Source organism: Aphelocoma coerulescens, chromosome 31 (genome assembly GCF_041296385.1).
Source record: "Aphelocoma coerulescens isolate FSJ_1873_10779 chromosome 31, UR_Acoe_1.0, whole genome shotgun sequence".
NCBI lineage: Eukaryota > Metazoa > Chordata > Aves > Passeriformes > Corvidae > Aphelocoma > Aphelocoma coerulescens.
In genome coordinates this window covers 1,056,869-1,074,535 of record NC_091044.1, presented here as the reverse complement: position 1 = coordinate 1,074,535, position 17,667 = coordinate 1,056,869, and the positions used below count along the sequence as shown (strand labels likewise).

Genomic DNA, 17,667 nt, shown 5'->3' with positions numbered 1-17,667 from the left:
CCCCCAGTATGGCCCAGTCACCCTCCAGTACGGCCCAGCGCCACCTGGTCAGCCCCCAGTACGGCCCAGTTACCGCCCAGTACCGCCCGGTCAGCCCCCAGTACGGCCCAGTTACCCTCCAGTACAGCCCAGTATGGCCTGGTCAGCCCCCAGTACAGCCCAGTCACCCCCAGTACCACCCCGTCACCCCCCAGTGCCACCCAGTCACCCCCCAGTACCACCCAGTCACCCCCCAGTATGGCCCAGTCACCCCCAGTACCACCCAGTCACCCCCCCAGTGCGGCCCAGTCATCCCCCCAGTACCACCCAGTCACCCCCAGTGCCACCCAGTCACCCCCCCAGTACCACCCAGTCACCTCCCAGTACCACCCAGTCATCCCCCAGTATGGCCCAGTCACCCCCCAGTACCACCCAATCACCCCCCAGTACCACCCAATCACCCCCAGTACCACCCAGTCACCCCCAGTACCACCCAGTCACCCCCCAGTACAGCCCAGTCACCCCCCAGTATGGCCCAGTCACCTCCAGTGCCACCCAGTTACCCCCCAGTGCCACCCAGTCACCCCCCAGTACCACCCAGTCACCCCCCGGTACCACCCAGTCATCCCCCAGTACGGCCCAGTCACCCCCAGTACCACCCAGTACCCCCCAGTGCCACCCAGTCACCCCCCAGTACCACCCAATCACCCCCCCAGTACCACCCAGTACCCCCCAGTCACCCCCTAGTACGGCCCAGTGACCCCCAGTGCCACCCAGTCACCTCCAGTGCCACCCAGTCACCCCCCAGTACCACCCAGTCACCCCCCAGTGCCACCCAGTCACCCCCCCAGTGCCACCCAGTCACCCCCCAGTACCACCCAATCACCCCCCAGTATGGCCCAGTCACCCCCCCCAGTACCACCCAGTACCCCCCAGTACCACCCAGTACCCCCCAGTGCCACCCAGTACCCCCCAGTACCACCCAGTACCCCCCAGTACCACCCAATCACCCCTCAGTACCCCCCCTGGCGCCATCCCCCACTCCCCCAGGCCGGTGTGGGGCCATCCCAGTATCGCCCTCAGCGGGTGCCACTGGTTTAGGGGGTGTGGGAGGGGCCGGGTGGGCACAGGGGGGGTCCTGAGCGTGCCCCCCCCAGGCGCGGAGGCGGCGCAGGGCGGGGAGCGGGAGCGGGACGGGGACGAGCGGCCCCCGGAGCTGCCCCTGCTGAGCGAGCAGCTGAGCCTGGACGAGCTGTGGGACATGCTGGGAGAGTGCCTCAAGGAGCTCGAGGAGTCGCACGACCAGCACGCCGTGCTCGGTGCGTCCGCGCGGGGCTGAGCGGGGACCCCGAAACCGCCCGGGGGGACCCTAAATCTGCATGGGGGGGGGGGGAGTGGAACTTATAGAGGGACCCCGAAACCACCGAGGGACCCTAAATCCATGGGGGGGGAGTGGAGCCTACACAGGGACCCCCGAAACCACCCGGGGGGACCCTAAATCTGCATGGGGGGGGGGGGGAGTGGAGCCTACACAGGGACCCCCGAAACCGCCCGAGGGGACCCTAAATCTGCATGGGGGGGGGGGGGGAGTGGAACTTATAGAGGGACCCCGAAACCGCCGAGGGACCCTAAATATGCATGGGGGGGGAGTGGAGCCTACACAGGGACCCCGAAACCGCCCGGGGACCCTAAATCTGCATGGGGGGGGGGGGGAGTGGAACTTATAGAGGGACCCCGAAACCACCGAGGGACCCGAAATCTGCATGGGGGGGGAGTGGAACTTATAGAGGGACCCCGAAACCGCCGGGGGACCCTAAATCTGCATGGGGGGGGGAGTGGAACTTATAGAGGGACCCCGAAACCACCGAGGGACCCTAAATCTGCATGATGGGGGGGGAGTGGAACTTATAGAGGGACCCCGAAACCACCCGGGGACCCTAAATCTGCATGATGGGGGGGGAGTGGAACTTATAGAGGGACCCCGAAACCACCGAGGGACCCTAAATCCATGGGGGGGGGGGGGTGGAACCTACACAGGGACCCTAAATCCACATGGGGGGGGAGTGGAGACTACACAGGGACCCCGAAACCACCGAGGGACCCTAAATCCACATGGGGGGGAGTGGAACTTATAGAGGGACCCCAAAACCACCGAGGGACCCTAAATCTGCATGGGGGGGGAGTGGAACTTATAGAGGGACCCCGAAACCACCCGGGGACCCTAAATCTGCATGGGGGGGGGGAGTGGAACTTATAGAGGGACCCCGAAACCACCAAGGGACCCTAAATCCGCGTGGGAGGGGAGTGGAACTTATAGAGGGACCCTAAATCCACGTGGGGGGGAGTGGAACTTATAGAGGGACCCCGAAACCACCGAGGGACCCTAAATCCGCATGGGGGGGGAGTGGAGCCTACACAGGGACCCCGAAACCACCGAGGGACCCTAAATCCGCGGGGGGGGGGAGTGGAGCCTACACAGGGACCCCCGAAACCACCAAGGGACCCTAAATCCACATGGGGGGGAGTGGAGCCTACACAGGGACCCCCAAAACCACCGGGGGACCCTAAATCCGCGGGGGGGGGGGAGTGGAACTTATAGAGGGACCCCGAAACCACGGAGGGACCCTAAATCCACGTGGGGGGGAGTGGAACCTATAGAGGGACCCTAAATCCACATGGGGGGGAGTGGAACCTATAGAGGGACCCTAAATCCACACGGGGGGGAGTGGAACCTATAGAGGGACCCTAAATCCACACGGGGGGGAGTGGAACCTATAGAGGGACCCTAAATCCACATGGGGGGGGCTGGAACCTATAGATGGACCCCAAAACCACAGAGGGGACCCTAAATCCACGTGGAGGGGGGGCTGGAACCTATAGAGGAACCCTAAATCCACGTGGGGGGGGGGCTGGAACCTATAGAGGAACCCTAAATCCACGTGGGGGGGGGGCTGGAACCTAGAGAGGGACCCTAAATCCACATGGGGGGGAGTGGAACCTATAGAGGAACCCTAAATCCACATGGGGGGAGTGGAGCCTGCACAGGGACCCTAAATCCACGTGGGGGGGGAGTGGAACTTACAGAGGGACCCCAAAACCACGGAGGGACCCTAAATCCACATGGGGGGAGTGGAACCTATTCACGGACCCTAAATCCACGTGGGGGGGAGTGGAGCCCGTACGGGGACCCCAAAACCACGGAGGGACCCTAAATCCACGTGGGGGGGGGGGCTGGAACCTATAGAGGAACCCTAAATCCACGTGGGGGGGGGGCTGGAACCTATAGAGGGACCCTAAATCCACGGGGGGACCCTAAATCCACATGGGGGGAGTGGAGCCTATAGAGGGACCCCACGGCCAACCCCGTGCTGCCCCACTGACCCCGTGCCGCCCCACTGACCCCGTGCTGCCCCACTGACCCTGTGCTGCCCCACTGCCGCCCCACTGACCCCGTGCTGCCCCACTGACCCTGTGCTGCCCCACTGCCGCCCCGCTGACCCCGTGCTGCCCCACTGACCCCGTGCTGCCCCACTGCCACCCCACTGACCCCATGCTGCCCCGCTGACCCCGTGCTGCCCCACTGACCCTGTGCTGCCCCACTCCCGCCCCACTGACCCCGTGCTGCCCCACTGACCCCGTGCTGCCCCACTGACCCCGTGCTGCCCCACTCCCACCCCACTGACCCCGTGCTGCCCCACTGACCCCGTGCTGCCCCACTCCCACCCCACTGACCCCGTGCTGCCCCACTGACCCCATGCTGCCCCACTGACCCTGTGCTGCCCCACTGCCGCCCCACTGACCCCGTGCTGCCCCACTGCCGCCCCGCTGACCCCGTGCTGCCCCACTGACCCCGTGCTGCCCCATTGCTGCCCTGCTGACCCCGTGCTGCCCCACTCCCACCCCACTGACCCTGTGCTGCCCCACTGACCCCGTGCTGCCCCACTCCCACCCCACTGACCCCGTGCTGCCCCACTCCCACCCCGCTGACCCCGTGCTGCCCCACTGACCCCGTGCTGCCCCACTCCCACCCCACTGACCCTGTGCTGCCCCGTGCTGCCCCACTGCCGCCCCGCTGACCCCATGCTGCCCCGCTGACCCCGTGCTGCCCCACTGCCGCCCCGTGCTGCCCCACTGCCGCCCCACTGACCCCATGTCCCGCAGTGCTGCAGCCGGCGGTCGAGGCGTTTTTCCTGGTGCACGCCACGGAGCGCGAGAGCCGCCCGCCGGTGCGGGACACGCGGGAGAGCCAGCTGGCACACATCAAGGACGAGCCGCCGCCGCTGTCGCCCGCGCCCCTCACCCCCGCCACCCCCTCCGCCCTCGACCCCTTCTTCTCCCGGGAGCCCTCGGCCATGCACATCTCGGCCAGCCTGCCCCCGGACACCCAGAAATTCCTGCGCTTCGCCGGTGAGCGGGGAGGGGGTTTGGGGGCACTGGGAAAGGGGTTTGGGGGCACTGGGAAAGGGGTTTGGGGGCACTGGGAGGGGGTTTGGGGGCACTGGGAAAGGGGTTTGGGGGCACTGGGAGGGGGTTTGGGGGCACTGGGAAAGGGTTTGGGGGCACTGGGAGGGGGGTTGGGGGCACTGGGAGGCGGTTTGGGGGCACTGGGAAGGGGGTTTGGGGGCACTGGGAAAGGGTTTGGGGGCACTGGGAAAGGGTTTGGGGGCACTGGGAGGGGGGTTGGGGGCACTGGGAGGGGGTTTGGGGGCACTGGGAAGGGGTTTGGGGGCACTGGGAAAGGGTTTGGGGGCACTGGGAGGGGGTTTGGGGGCACTGGGAAAGGGTTTGGGGGCACTGGGAGGGGGGTTGGGGGAGTTTAGGGCATGGGGAGGGGGATTGGGAGAGCAGGGAGGGGGTTTGGGGGCACTGGGAGGGGGCTTGGGGGCACTGGGAGGGGGGTTGGGGGAGTTTAGGGCATGGGGAGGGGGATTGGGAGAGCAGGGAGGGGGTTTGGGGGCACTGGGAAGGGGTTTGGGGGAGTTTAGGGCATGGGGAGGGGGATTGGGAGAGCAGGGAGGGGGTTTGGGGGCACTGGGAAGGGGTTTGGGGGAGTTTAGGGCATGGGGAGGGGGATTGGGAGAGCAGGGAGGGGGTTTAAGGCTGTGGGGAGGGGGTTTGGGGGCACTGGGAAAGGGTTTGGGGGCACTGGGAGGGGGTTTGGGGGCACTGGGAAAGGGGTTTGGGGGCACTGGGAAGGAGTTTGGGGGCACTGGGAGGGGGGTTGGGGGCACTGGGAAAGGGTTTGGGGGCACTGGGAAGGAGTTTGGGGGCACTGGGAGGGGGGTTGGGGGAGTTTAGGGCGTGGGGAGGGGGATTGGGAGAGCAGGGAGGGGGTTTAAGGCTGTGGGGAGGGGTTTGGGGGCACTGGGAGGGGGTTTGGGGGCACTGGGAAGGGGTTTGGGGGCACTGGGATAGGGGTTTGGGGGCACTGGGAAGGAGTTTGGGGGCACTGGGAAAGGGGTTTGGGGGCACTGGGAGGGGATTTGGGGGCACTGGGATAGGGGTTTGGGGGCACTGGGAGGGGGTTTGGGGGAGTTTAGGGCATGGGGAGGGGGATTGGGAGAGCAGGGAGGGGGTTTAAGGCTGTGGGGAGGGGGTTTAAGGCTGTGGGGAGGGGGTTTGGGGGCACGGGGAGGGGGTTTGGGGGAGGTTAGGGTGTGGGGAAGGGGATTGGGAGAGCAGGGAGTGGAGTGGGGAGGGGGTTTGGGGGGCTCGGGGTGTGAGAAAGGGATTTGGGATCTGGGGGAGAGTTGGGAGGGGATTCGGGGGGATTTCAGAGGGGGTTTGGGGACGCTGGGAAGGGCTTTGGGGGGAGCCTGGGATGTGGGATGGGAACTGGGGGGAAGTCAGGGGGGTTCTGGGGCTGCGGGGGGAGGGTTTGGGGGTGTTCAAGGGGAGCCTGAGGCTTTGGGTTCAGATTTGGGGGCTCCACAGGGGCTTTAGGGGCGAGGCTGGGGCTTTGCAAGAGGATCCGAGGGGGTTCCGGGGCATTGAGGGGGGGCTCCACAGGCCTTGGGAAGGGGTTTGGGGGAGCCCCGGGGCTTTGGGGAGGGGGATTTTGGGGATTTCTGGGCTCAGGGTTTGGGGGAGCCCCAAGGGAAGGGGCAGTTTTGGGCTCCTCAGGGTTTTGGGGAGCCCCAGGGCTTTGAGGAGGGGCAGTTTGGGGGAGCCCCAAGAGGAGGGGCAGTTTTGGGCTCCTCAGGGTTTTGGGGAGTCCCAGGACTTTGAGGAGGGGCAGTTTTAGGGTTTTCTGGGCTCAGGGTTTTGGGGACCCCCAAGGGGAGGGGGACTTCAGAGGAGTTTTGGGCTCGTCAGGGTTTTGGGGACCCCCAAGAGGAGGGGCAGTTTTGGGGATTTCTGGGCTCCTCAGGGTTTTGGGGACCCCCAGGGGAAGGGGCAGTTTTGGGCTCCTCAGGGTTTAGGGGAGCCCCAGGGCTTTGAGGAGGGGGAGTTTTGGGGAGCCCCAAGGGGACGGGCAGTTTTGGGCTCCTCAGGGTTTTGGGGAGTCCCAGGACTTTGAGGAGGGGGAGTTTTGGGGTTTTCTGGGCTCAGGGTTTTGGGGACCCCCAAGAGGAGGGGCAGTTTTGGGGATTTCTGGCCTCCTCAGGGCTTTGGGGACCCCCAAGAGGAGGGGCAGTTTTGGGGATTTCTGGGCTCCTCAGGGTTTTGGGGAGCCCCAAGAGGAGGGGTAGTTCTGGGGATTTCTGGGCTCCTCAGGGTTTTGGGGACCCTCAAGGGAAGGGGCAGTTTTGGGGATTTCTGGGCTCGTCAGGGTTTTGGGGACCCCCAAGGGGAGGGGCAGTTTTGGGCATTTCTGGGCTCCTCAGGGCTTTGGGGACCCCCAAGAGGAGGGGCAGTTTTGGGCTCCTCAGGGTTTTGGGGAGTCCCAGGACTTTGAGGAGGGGGAGTTCTGGGGTTTTCTGGGCTCAGGGTTTTGGGGAGCCCCAAGGGGAGGGGCAGTTTTGGGGATTTCTGGGTTCCTCAAGGGTTTTGGGGAGCCCCAAGGGGAGAGGGACTTTGGGGGAGTTTAGGGCTCCTCAGGGGGCTTTGGGGAAGTTTTGGGGCCCCCCAAGAGGAGGGCCAGTTCTGGGGATTTTTGGGCTCCTCAGGGTTTTGGGGACCCCCAAGGGGAGGGGCAGTTTTGGGGATTTCTGGGTTCCTCAGGGTTTTGGGGACCCCCAAGAGGAGGGGCAGTTTTGGGCTCCTCAGGGTTTTGGGGACCCCCAAGGGGAGAGGGACTTTGGGGGAGTTTAGGGCTCCTCAGGGGGCTTTGGGGGGGTTTTGGGGCCCCCCAAGAGGAGGGCCAGTTCTGGGGATTTCTGCCCTCCTCAAGACTTCGCCATCAGCGCAAACCAAGGACGCCGCTCCCAACGACCTTTGCGGGGTGGGGGGGACGGACGACAAATCTCCCCTCCTGGGTGCTATTTCGGGGGGGAAGGGAACCCCTCTATTATTTCGGGACACCCCAAAACCGCTTTCCCCCCCCCCCTTCCTCAGAGACCCACAGGACGGTGCTGAACCAGATCCTGCGCCAGTCCACCACCCACCTGGCCGACGGCCCCTTCGCCGTGCTCGTCGACTACATCCGCGTGCTGGACTTCGACGTCAAGCGCAAGTGCGTGGGCCGCCGTTTGGGACGGGGGGTTTTTTGGGGTGCTCTCAGGGGGTCCCGCAGCCGCTGACCCCGTTTTTCTCCCTCCCCCCAGGTACTTCAGGCAGGAGCTGGAGCGCCTGGACGAGGGGCTGCGCAAGGAGGACATGGCCGTGCACGTCCGGCGCGACCACGTCTTCGAGGATTCGTACCGGGAGCTGCACCGCAAGTCCCCCGAGGAGATGAAGAATCGCCTGTGAGACCCCTGGGGGGCACCCCAAAAGAGCCCAAAATACCCTCACAGGGCAGGCCAAAATACAGCCAGGGATGTCCCAGATCTCCAGGGATGCCCAAAGCATCCCCAAAATAACCCTGGGATACCCAAAATAGCTCATAGGGCAGCCCAAAATACAGCCAGGGATGTCCCAAATCTCCAGGGATGCCCAAAACATCCCCAAAATAACCCTGGGATACCCAAAATACCCCCCAGGATACTCCAAACATTCCCCAAGACACCCAGAGCCCCCAGGGACACCCCAAACCTCCAGGGATGCCCAAAACATCCTCACAGGGCACCCCAAAATACAGCCAGGGATATCCCAAATCTCCAGGGATGCCCAAAGCATCCTCACAGGGCACCCCAAAATACACCCAGGGACATCCCAAACCCCTCCAGGGATGCCCAAAACATCCCCAAAATACCCCTGGGATACCCAAAATACCCCCCAGGATACTCCAAACATTCCCCAAGACACCCAGAACCCCCAGGGACACCCCAAAATACCCCTGGGATACCCAAAACATCCTCACAGGGCACCCCAAAATACAGCCAGGGATGTCCCAAATCTCCAGGGATGCCTAAAGCATCCCCAAAATAACCCTGGGATACCTAAAACATCCCCATAGGGCACCCCAAAATTCGGCCAGGGATGTCCCAAATCTCCAGGGATGCCCAAAGCATCCCCAAAATACCCCTGGGACACCCAAAATACCTCATAGGGCACCCCAAAATACAGCCAGGGATGTCCCAAATCTCCAGGGATGCCCAAAACATCCCCAAAATACCCCTGGGATACCCAAAATAGCTCATAGGGCACCCCAAAATACAGCCAGGGATGTCCCAAATCTCCAGGGATGCCCAAAACATCCCCAAAATACCCCTGGGATACCCAAAACATCCCCACAGGGCACCCCAAAATACACCCAGGGACATCCCAGACCTCCAGGGATGCCCAAAACATCCCCAAAATACCCCCGGGATACCCAAAATACCTCATAGGGCACCCCAAAATACAGCCAGGGATATCCCAAATCTCCAGGGATGCCCAAAACATCCCCAAAATACCCCTGGGATACCCAAAATACCTCATAGGGCACCCCAAAATACAGCCAGGGATGTCCCAAATCTCCAGGGATGCCCAAAACATCCCCAAAATACCCCTGGGATACCCAAAATACCTCATAGGGCAGCCCAAAATACAGCCAGGGATGTCCCAGACCTCCAGGGATGCCCAAAACATCCCCAAAATACCCCTGGGATACCCAAAACATCCCCACAGGGCACCCCAAACCTCCAGGGATGCCCAAAACATCCTCACAGGGCACCCCAAAATACAGTGAAGGACATCCCAAATCTCCAGGGATGCCCAAAGCATCCCCAAAATAACCCTGGGATACCCAAAATAGCTCATAGGGCAGCCCAAAATACAGCCAGGGATGTCCCAAATCTCCAGGGATGCCCAAAGCATCCCCAAAATACCCCTGGGACACCCAAAATACCCTCGTAGGGCAGCCCAAAATACAGCCAGGGATGTCCCAAATCTCCAGGGATGCCCAAAACATCCCCAAAATACCCCTGGGATACCCAAAATACCTCATAGGGCACCCCAAAATACAGCCAGGGACATCCCAAATCTCCAGGGATGCCCAAAACATCCTCACAGGGCAGCCCAAAATACACCCAGGGACACCCAAAATACCCCCCAGGATACTCCAAACATTCCCCAAGACACCCAGAACCCCCAGGGACACCCCAAAATACCCCTGGGATACCCAAAACATCCCCAAAATACCCCTGGGATACCTAAAATATCCCCACAGGGCACCCCAAACCTCCAGGGACGTCCCAGAACATCCCCACAGGGCACCCCAAAATACACCCAGGGATGTCCCAGACCTCCAGGGATGCCCAAAACATCCCCAAAATACCCCTGGGATACCCAAAATACCTCATAGGGCACCCCAAAATACACCCAGGGACATCCCAAAATATCCCCCAGGATACTCCAAACATTCCCCAAGACACCCAGAACCCCCAGGGACACCCCAAAATACCCCTGGGATACCCAAAATACCCTCATAGGGCAGCCCAAAATACAGCCAGGGATATCCCAAACCCCTCCAGGGATGCCCAAAACATCCCCAAAATACCCCTGGGATACCCAAAATACCTCATAGGGCAGCCCAAAATACAGCCAGGGATATCCCAAATCTCCAGGGATGCCCAAAACATCCCCAAAATAACCCTGGGATACCCAAAATACCCCCCAGGATACTCCAAACATTCCCCAAGACACCCAGAACCCCCAGGGACACCCCAAAATACCCCTGGGATACCCAAAACATCCTCACAGGGCACCCCAAACCTCCAGGGATGCCCAAAACATCCCCAGAATACCCCTGGGACACCCAAAACCTCCAGGGACTCCCCAGAACAGCCCTGGGACACCCTAAAACACCTCTCCAGCCTCCCCATATCCCCCCAAACCCCCCAATTCCCTCCCCAAACCTCCACAGAACAGCCCCTGATCTTGCCCAAGCCCCCCAAACTCCCCTCCAGCCCCCACAAACCCCCCTAAACCCCCATAACCCCCCCCAAAACACCCCTCCAGCCCCACAACCACCCCCTAAACCCCCCAAATCCCCCTCAAACCTCCCCAAAACACCCCTCCAGCCCCACAACCACTCCCTAAACCCCCATAACCCCCCCAAACCTCCCCAAAACACCCCTCCAGCCCCACAACCACCCCCAAACACCCCTCCAACCCCACAACCACCCCGTAAACCCCTACAACCTCCCCAAAACACCCCTCCATGCCCACAAACCCCCCCTAAAACACCCCTCCAACCCCACACCCCCCCCAAAACCCCCCAAAACACCCCTCCAACCCCCCAAACCCCCCCAAAACACCCCTCCAACCCCCCCCAAAACACCCCTCCAACCCCCCCCAAAACACCCCTCCAACCCCCCCAAACCCCCCCAAAACACCCCTCCAACCCCACCCCCCCCAAAACCCCCCTAAAACACCCCTCTAACCCCACGACCACCCCGTAAACCCCTACAACCCCCCCCAAAGCACCCCTCCAACCCCACACCCCCCCCAAAACCCCCCTAAAACACCCCTCCATCCCCACAAACCCCCCCTAAAACCCCCAAATCCCCCCCAAACCTCCCCAAAACACCCCTCCAACCCCACAACCACCCCGTAAACCCCCCCCAAACACCCCTCCAACCCCCCAAACGCCCCCAAAACACCCCTGAAACCCCCCAAACCACCCCAAAACACCCCTCCAACCCCCCCAAACCCCCCCAAAACACCCCTCCAACCCCCCCAAAACACCCCTCCAACCCCCCAAGCCCCCCCAAAACACCCCTCCAACCCCACAACCACCCTTGAAACCCCCCCAAATCCCCCCAAAACACCCCTCCAACCCCCCTAAAACACCCCTCCAACCCCTCCAACCCCCCTAAAACACCCCTCCAACCCCCCCAAAACACCCCTCCAACCCCACAACCACCCTTGAAACCCCCCCAAATCCCCCCCAAACCCCCCCAAAACACCCCTCCAACCCCACCCCCCCCAAAACCCCCTAAAACACCCCTCAAACCCCACGACCACCCCGTAAACCCCTACAACCCCCCCCAAAACACCCCTCCAACCCCACACCCCCCCCAAAACACCCCTCCAACCCCCCAAACTCCCCCAAAACACCCCTGAAACCCCCCAAACCCCCCCAAACACCCCTCCAACCCCCACAACCACCCCCCAAAACACCCCCAAAACACCCCTCCAACCCCCCCAAAACACCCCTCCAACCCCCCAAACCCCCCCAAAACCCCCCTCCAACCCCCCTAAAACGCCCCTCCAACCCCACAACCCCCCCCAAAACACCCCTCCAACCCCACGACCACCCCGTAAACCCCCCAAATCCCCCCCAAAACACCCCTCCAACCCCACAACCACCCCGTAAACCCCCCCCAAACACCCCTCCAACCCCCCAAAACACCCCTCCAACCCCACGACCACCCCGTAAACCCCTACAACCCCCCCAAAACACCCCTCCAACCCCCCCAAAACACCCCTCCAACCCCCCTAAAACACCCCAAAACACCCCTCCAACCCCCACAACCACCCCCCAAAACACCCCCAAAACACCCCTCCAACCCCACAACCCCCACCCCCCCCACCCCCAAACCCCCCCCCCCCCCTAAAACACCCGGCCCGGCTGGCCCGCCCAGCCCCGCGCCCACGGCCGGCCGTGCCCCGCAGGTACATCGTGTTCGAGGGCGAGGAGGGGCAGGACGCGGGCGGGCTGCTGCGCGAGTGGTACATGATCATCTCCCGCGAGATGTTCAACCCCATGTACGCCCTGTTCCGCACCTCGCCCGGCGACCGCGTCACCTACACCATCAACCCCTCGTCGCACTGCAACCCCAACCACCTGAGCTACTTCAAGTTCGTGGGCAGGATCGTGGCCAAGGCCGTGTACGACAACCGCCTGCTGGAGTGCTACTTCACGCGCTCCTTCTACAAACACATCCTGGGCAAGTCCGTGCGGTAAGGGGGCCACCGGGGAGGGGCTCAGAGGGGCTCAGAGGGGTGTGGGGTTGAGTTTGTGGGGTGCTGGATGTGGTTATGGGGTGCTGGGTCCCCTCAGAGGGGTGTGGGGTGCTGCAGCGCTGCTTCACGCGCTCCTTCTACAAACACATCCTGGGCAAGTCCGTGCGGTAAGGGGGCCACCGGGGAGGGGCTCAGAGGGGCTCAGAGGGGTGTGGGGTTGAGTTTGTGGGGTGCTGGATGTGGTTATGGGGTGCTGGGTCCCCTCAGAGGGGTGTGGGGTGCTGCAGTGCTGCTTCACGCGCTCCTTCTACAAACACATCCTGGGCAAGTCCGTGCGGTAAGGGGGCCACCGGGGAGGGGCTCAGAGGGGCTCAGAGGGGTGTGGGGTTGAGTTTGTGGGGTGCTGGAGGCGGTTGTGGGGTGCTGGAGCTGGTTATGGGGTGCTGGATCCTCTTAGAGCGGTGTGGGATTGTGTTTGTGGGGTGCTGGAGCCTCTTCCGAGGGGTGCTGGAGCTCCTTCAGGAGGGTTGGAGTCACTTATGGGGTGCTGGATACCCTTACAGGGGTGTGGGGCTGAATTTGTGGGGTGCTGGAGCCCCTTGAAGAGGTTTGGAATCACTTATGGGGTGCTGGATACCCTCAGAGGGGTGTGGGATTGTGTTTGTGGGGTGCTGGAGCCTCTTCCGAGGGGTGCTGGAGCTCCTTCAGGAGGTTTGGAGTCACTTATGGGGTGCTGGAGCCATTTATGGGGTGCTAGAGCCCCTTCAGGAGGTTTGGAGTCACTTATGGGGTGCTGGAGCCATTTATGGGGTGCTAGAGCCCCTTCAGGAGGTTTGGAGCCATTTATGGGGGTGCTGGAGCCATTTATGGGGTGCTGGAGCCCCTTCAGGAGGTTTGGAGCCGGTTATGGGGTGCTGGAGGCAGTTATGGGGTGCTGGGTCCCCTCCGAGGGGTGTGGGGTGCTGCAGCGCTGCTTCACGCGCTCCTTCTACAAACACATCCTGGGCAAGTCTGTGCGGTAAGGGGGCCACCGGGGAGGGGTTCAGAGGGGTGTGGGGTTGAGTTTGTGGGGTGCTGGAGGCGGTTATGGGGTGCTGGAGCCATTTATAGGGTGCTGGATACCCTCAGAGGGGTGTGGGATTGTGTTTGTGGGGTGCTGGAGCCTCTTCCGAGGGGTGCTGGAGCTCCTTCAGGAGGTTTGGAGTCACTTATGGGGTGCTGGAGCCATTTATGGGGTGCTAGAGCCCCTTCAGGAGGTTTGGAGCCATTTATGGGGTGCTGGAGCCATTTATGGGGTGCTGGAGCCCCTTCAGGAGGTTTGGAGCCATTTATGGGGTGCTGGAGCCATTTATGGGGTGCTGGAGGCGGTTATGGGGTGCTGGGTCCCCTCAGAGGGGTGTGGGGTGCTGCAGCGCTGCTTCACGCGCTCCTTCTACAAACACATCCTGGGCAAGTCCGTGCGGTAAGGGGGCCACCGGGGAGGGGCTCAGAGGGGTGTGGGGCTGAGTTTGTGGGGCGCTGGAGGCGGTTATGGGGTGCTGGAGCCTCTTCCGAGGGCAGATGGAGCCCCTTGAAGAGGTTGGGAGTCACTTATAGGGTGCTGGAGTCATTTATGGGGTGCTGGACCTCCTTAGAGGGGTGTGGGGCTGAGTTTGTGGGGTGCTGGAGCCGGTTATGGGGTGCTGAAGCCTTTTCCGAGGGGTGCTGGAGCCCCTTCAGGAGGTTTGGAGCCATTTATGGGGTGCTGGAGCCCCTTCAGGAGGATTGGAGTCACTTATGGGGTGCTGGAGCTGGTTATGGGGTGCTGGACCTCCTTAGAGGGGTGTGGGGCTGAGTTTGTGGGGTGCTGGAGCCTCTTCCGAGGGGTGCTGGAGCCCCTTCAGGAGGTTTGGAGCCATTTATGGGGTGCTGGATACGCTTACAGGGGTGTGGGGCTGAGTTTGTGGGGTGCTGGAGCCGGTTATGGGGTGCTGGAGCCATTTATAGGGTGCTGGATACCCTCAGAGGGGTGTGGGATTGTGTTTGTGGGGTGCTGGAGCCTCTTCCGAGGGGTGCTGGAGCTCCTTCAGGAGGTTTGGAGTCACTTATGGGGTGCTGGAGCCATTTATGGGGTGCTAGAGCCCCTTCAGGAGGTTTGGAGCCATTTATGGGGGTGCTGGAGCCATTTATGGGGTGCTGGAGCCCCTTCAGGAGGTTTGGAGCCGGTTATGGGGTGCTGGAGGCGGTTATGGGGTGCTGGAGCCCCTCAGAGGGGTGTGGGGTGCTGCAGTGCTGCTTCACGCGCTCCTTCTACAAACACATCCTGGGCAAGTCCGTGCGGTAAGGGGGCCACCGGGGAGGGGCTCAGAGGGGCTCAGAGGGGTGTGGGGTTGAGTTTGTGGGGTGCTGGAGGCGGTTGTGGGGTGCTGGAGCTGGTTATGGGGTGCTGGATCCTCTTAGAGCGGTGTGGGATTGTGTTTGTGGGGTGCTGGAGCCTCTTCCGAAGGGTGCTGGAGCCCCTTCAGGAGGGTTGGAGTCACTTATGGGGTGCTGGATACCCTTACAGGGGTGTGGGGCTGAATTTGTGGGGTGCTGGAGCCCCTTGAAGAGGTTTGGAATCACTTATGGGGTGCTGGATACCCTCAGAGGGGTGTGGGATTGTGTTTGTGGGGTGCTGGAGCCTCTTCCGAGGGGTGCTGGAGCTCCTTCAGGAGGTTTGGAGTCACTTATGGGGTGCTGGAGCCATTTATGGGGTGCTAGAGCCCCTTCAGGAGGTTTGGAGCCATTTATGGGGGTGCTGGAGCCATTTATGGGGTGCTGGAGCCCCTTCAGGAGGTTTGGAGCCGGTTATGGGGTGCTGGAGGCGGTTATGGGGTGCTGGAGCCCCTCAGAGGGGTGTGGGGTGCTGCAGTGCTGCTTCACGCGCTCCTTCTACAAACACATCCTGGGCAAGTCCGTGCGGTAAGGGGGCCACCGGGGAGGGGCTCAGAGGGGCTCAGAGGGGTGTGGGGTTGAGTTTGTGGGGTGCTGGAGGTGGTTATGGGGTGCTGGAGCCTCTTCCGAGGGGTGCTGGAGCCCCTTCAGGAGGTTTGGAGTCACTTATGGGGTGCTGGATACGCTTACAGGGGTGTGGGGCTCAATTTATGGGGTGCTGGAGCCATTTATGGGGTGCTGGAGCCTTTTCCGAGGGGTGCTGGAGCCCCTTCAGGAGGTTTGGAGCCGGTTATGGGGTGCTGCAGGCGGTTATGGGGTGCTGGGTCCCCTCAGAGGGGTGTGGGGTGCTGCAGTGCTGCTTCACGCGCTCCTTCTACAAACACATCCTGGGCAAGTCCGTGCGGTAAGGGGGCCACCGGGGAGCGTTTGGGGGGCTGGATCCGCTTAGAGGGGTGTGGGGCTGAGTTTGTGGGGTGCTGGAGGTGGTTATGGGGTGCTGAAGCCATTTATAGGGTGCTGGATACCCTCAGAGGGGTGTGGGATTGTGTTTGTGGGGTGCTGGAGCCTCTTCCGAGGGGTGCTGGAGCTCCTTCAGGAGGTTTGGAGTCACTTATGGGGTGCTGGAGCCATTTATGGGGTGCTAGAGCCCCTTCAGGAGGTTTGGAGCCATTTATGGGGTGCTGGAGCCATTTATGGGGTGCTGGAGCCCCTTCAGGAGGTTTGGAGCCATTTATGGGGTGCTGGAGCCATTTATGGGGTGCAGGAGGCGGTTATGGGGTGCTGGGTCCCCTCCGAGGGGTGTGGGGTGCTGCAGCGCTGCTTCACGCGCTCCTTCTACAAACACATCCTGGGCAAGTCCGTGCGGTAAGGGGGCCACCGGGGAGGGGCTCAGAGGGGTGTGGGGCTGAGTTTGTGGGGCGCTGGAGGCGGTTATGGGGTGCTGGAGCCTCTTCCGAGGGCAGATGGAGCCCCTTGAAGAGGTTGGGAGTCACTTATAGGGTGCTGGAGTCATTTATGGGGTGCTGGACCTCCTTAGAGGGGTGTGGGGCTGAGTTTGTGGGGTGCTGGAGCCGGTTATGGGGTGCTGAAGCCTTTTCCGAGGGGTGCTGGAGCCCCTTCAGGAGGTTTGGAGCCATTTATGGGGTGCTGGAGCCCCTTCAGGAGGATTGGAGTCACTTATGGGGTGCTGGAGCTGGTTATGGGGTGCTGGACCTCCTTAGAGGGGTGTGGGGCTGAGTTTGTGGGGTGCTGGAGCCTCTTCCGAGGGGTGCTGGAGCCCCTTCAGGAGGTTTGGAGCCATTTATGGGGTGCTGGATACGCTTACAGGGGTGTGGGGCTGAGTTTGTGGGGTGCTGGAGCCGGTTATGGGGTGCTGGAGCCATTTATAGGGTGCTGGATACCCTCAGAGGGGTGTGGGATTGTGTTTGTGGGGTGCTGGAGCCTCTTCCGAGGGGTGCTGGAGCTGCTTCAGGAGGTTTGGAGCCATTTATGGGGTGCTGGAGCCATTTATGGGGTGCTGGAGCCCCTTCAGGAGGTTTGGAGCCATTTATGGGGTGCTGGAGCCATTTATGGGGTGCTGGAGCCTTTTCCGAGGGGTGCTGGAGCCCCTTCAGGAGGTTTGGAGTCACTTATGGGGTGCTGGAGCCATTTATGGGGTGCTAGAGCCCCTTCAGGAGGTTTGGAGCCATTTATGGGGTGCTGGAGCCATTTATGGGGTGCAGGGGGCGGTTATGGGGTGCTGGGTCCCCTCCGAGGGGTGTGGGGTGCTGCAGTGCTGCTTCACGCGCTCCTTCTCCAAACACATCCTGGGCAAGTCTGTGCAGTAAGGGGGCCACCGGGGAGGGTCCGGGGGGCTGGAGCTCCCTGGCAGGGTCTGACCCCGTTTTTGGTGCTCCCCAGGTGGTCTCACCCCGTTTTTGGTGCTTCCCGGGGGATCTCACCCCGTTTTTGGGGCTCCCGGGGGATCTCACCCCATTTTTGGGGCTCCCAGGGTGGTCTCACCCCGTTTTTGGTGCTCCCTGGTGGGGTCTGACCCCATTTTTGGTGCTCCCTGGTGGGATCTCACCCCATTTTTGGTGCTCCCCAGGTGGTCTGACCCCATTTTTGGTGCTCCCCGGGGGATCTCACCCCGTTTTTGGTGCTCCCCGGGTGGTCTGACCCCATTTTTGGTGCTCCCAGGGTGGTCTGACCCCATTTTTGGTGCTCCCCGGGGGATCTCACCCCATTTTTGGTGCTCCCCAGGTGGTCTCACCCCATTTTTGGTGCTCCCCGGGGGGATCTCACCCCGTTTTTGGGGCTCCCCGGGGGGATCTCACCCCATTTTTGGGGCTCCCCGGGGGATCT

General features: G+C 62.2%; 1 protein-coding gene across 1 annotated transcript in view; it reads left to right on the top strand.

Moving 5' to 3' along the window:
• Positions 1-17,667, top strand: part of HUWE1 (HECT, UBA and WWE domain containing E3 ubiquitin protein ligase 1) — a 120,657-nt gene that overhangs the window by 97,763 nt on the left and 5,227 nt on the right. Inside the window, 5 exon segments of the mRNA XM_068998119.1 lie at positions 1,137-1,298; positions 4,141-4,386; positions 7,477-7,594; positions 7,686-7,826; positions 12,121-12,408. Coding sequence (XP_068854220.1) covers positions 1,137-1,298; positions 4,141-4,386; positions 7,477-7,594; positions 7,686-7,826; positions 12,121-12,408 — 955 coding nt within the window.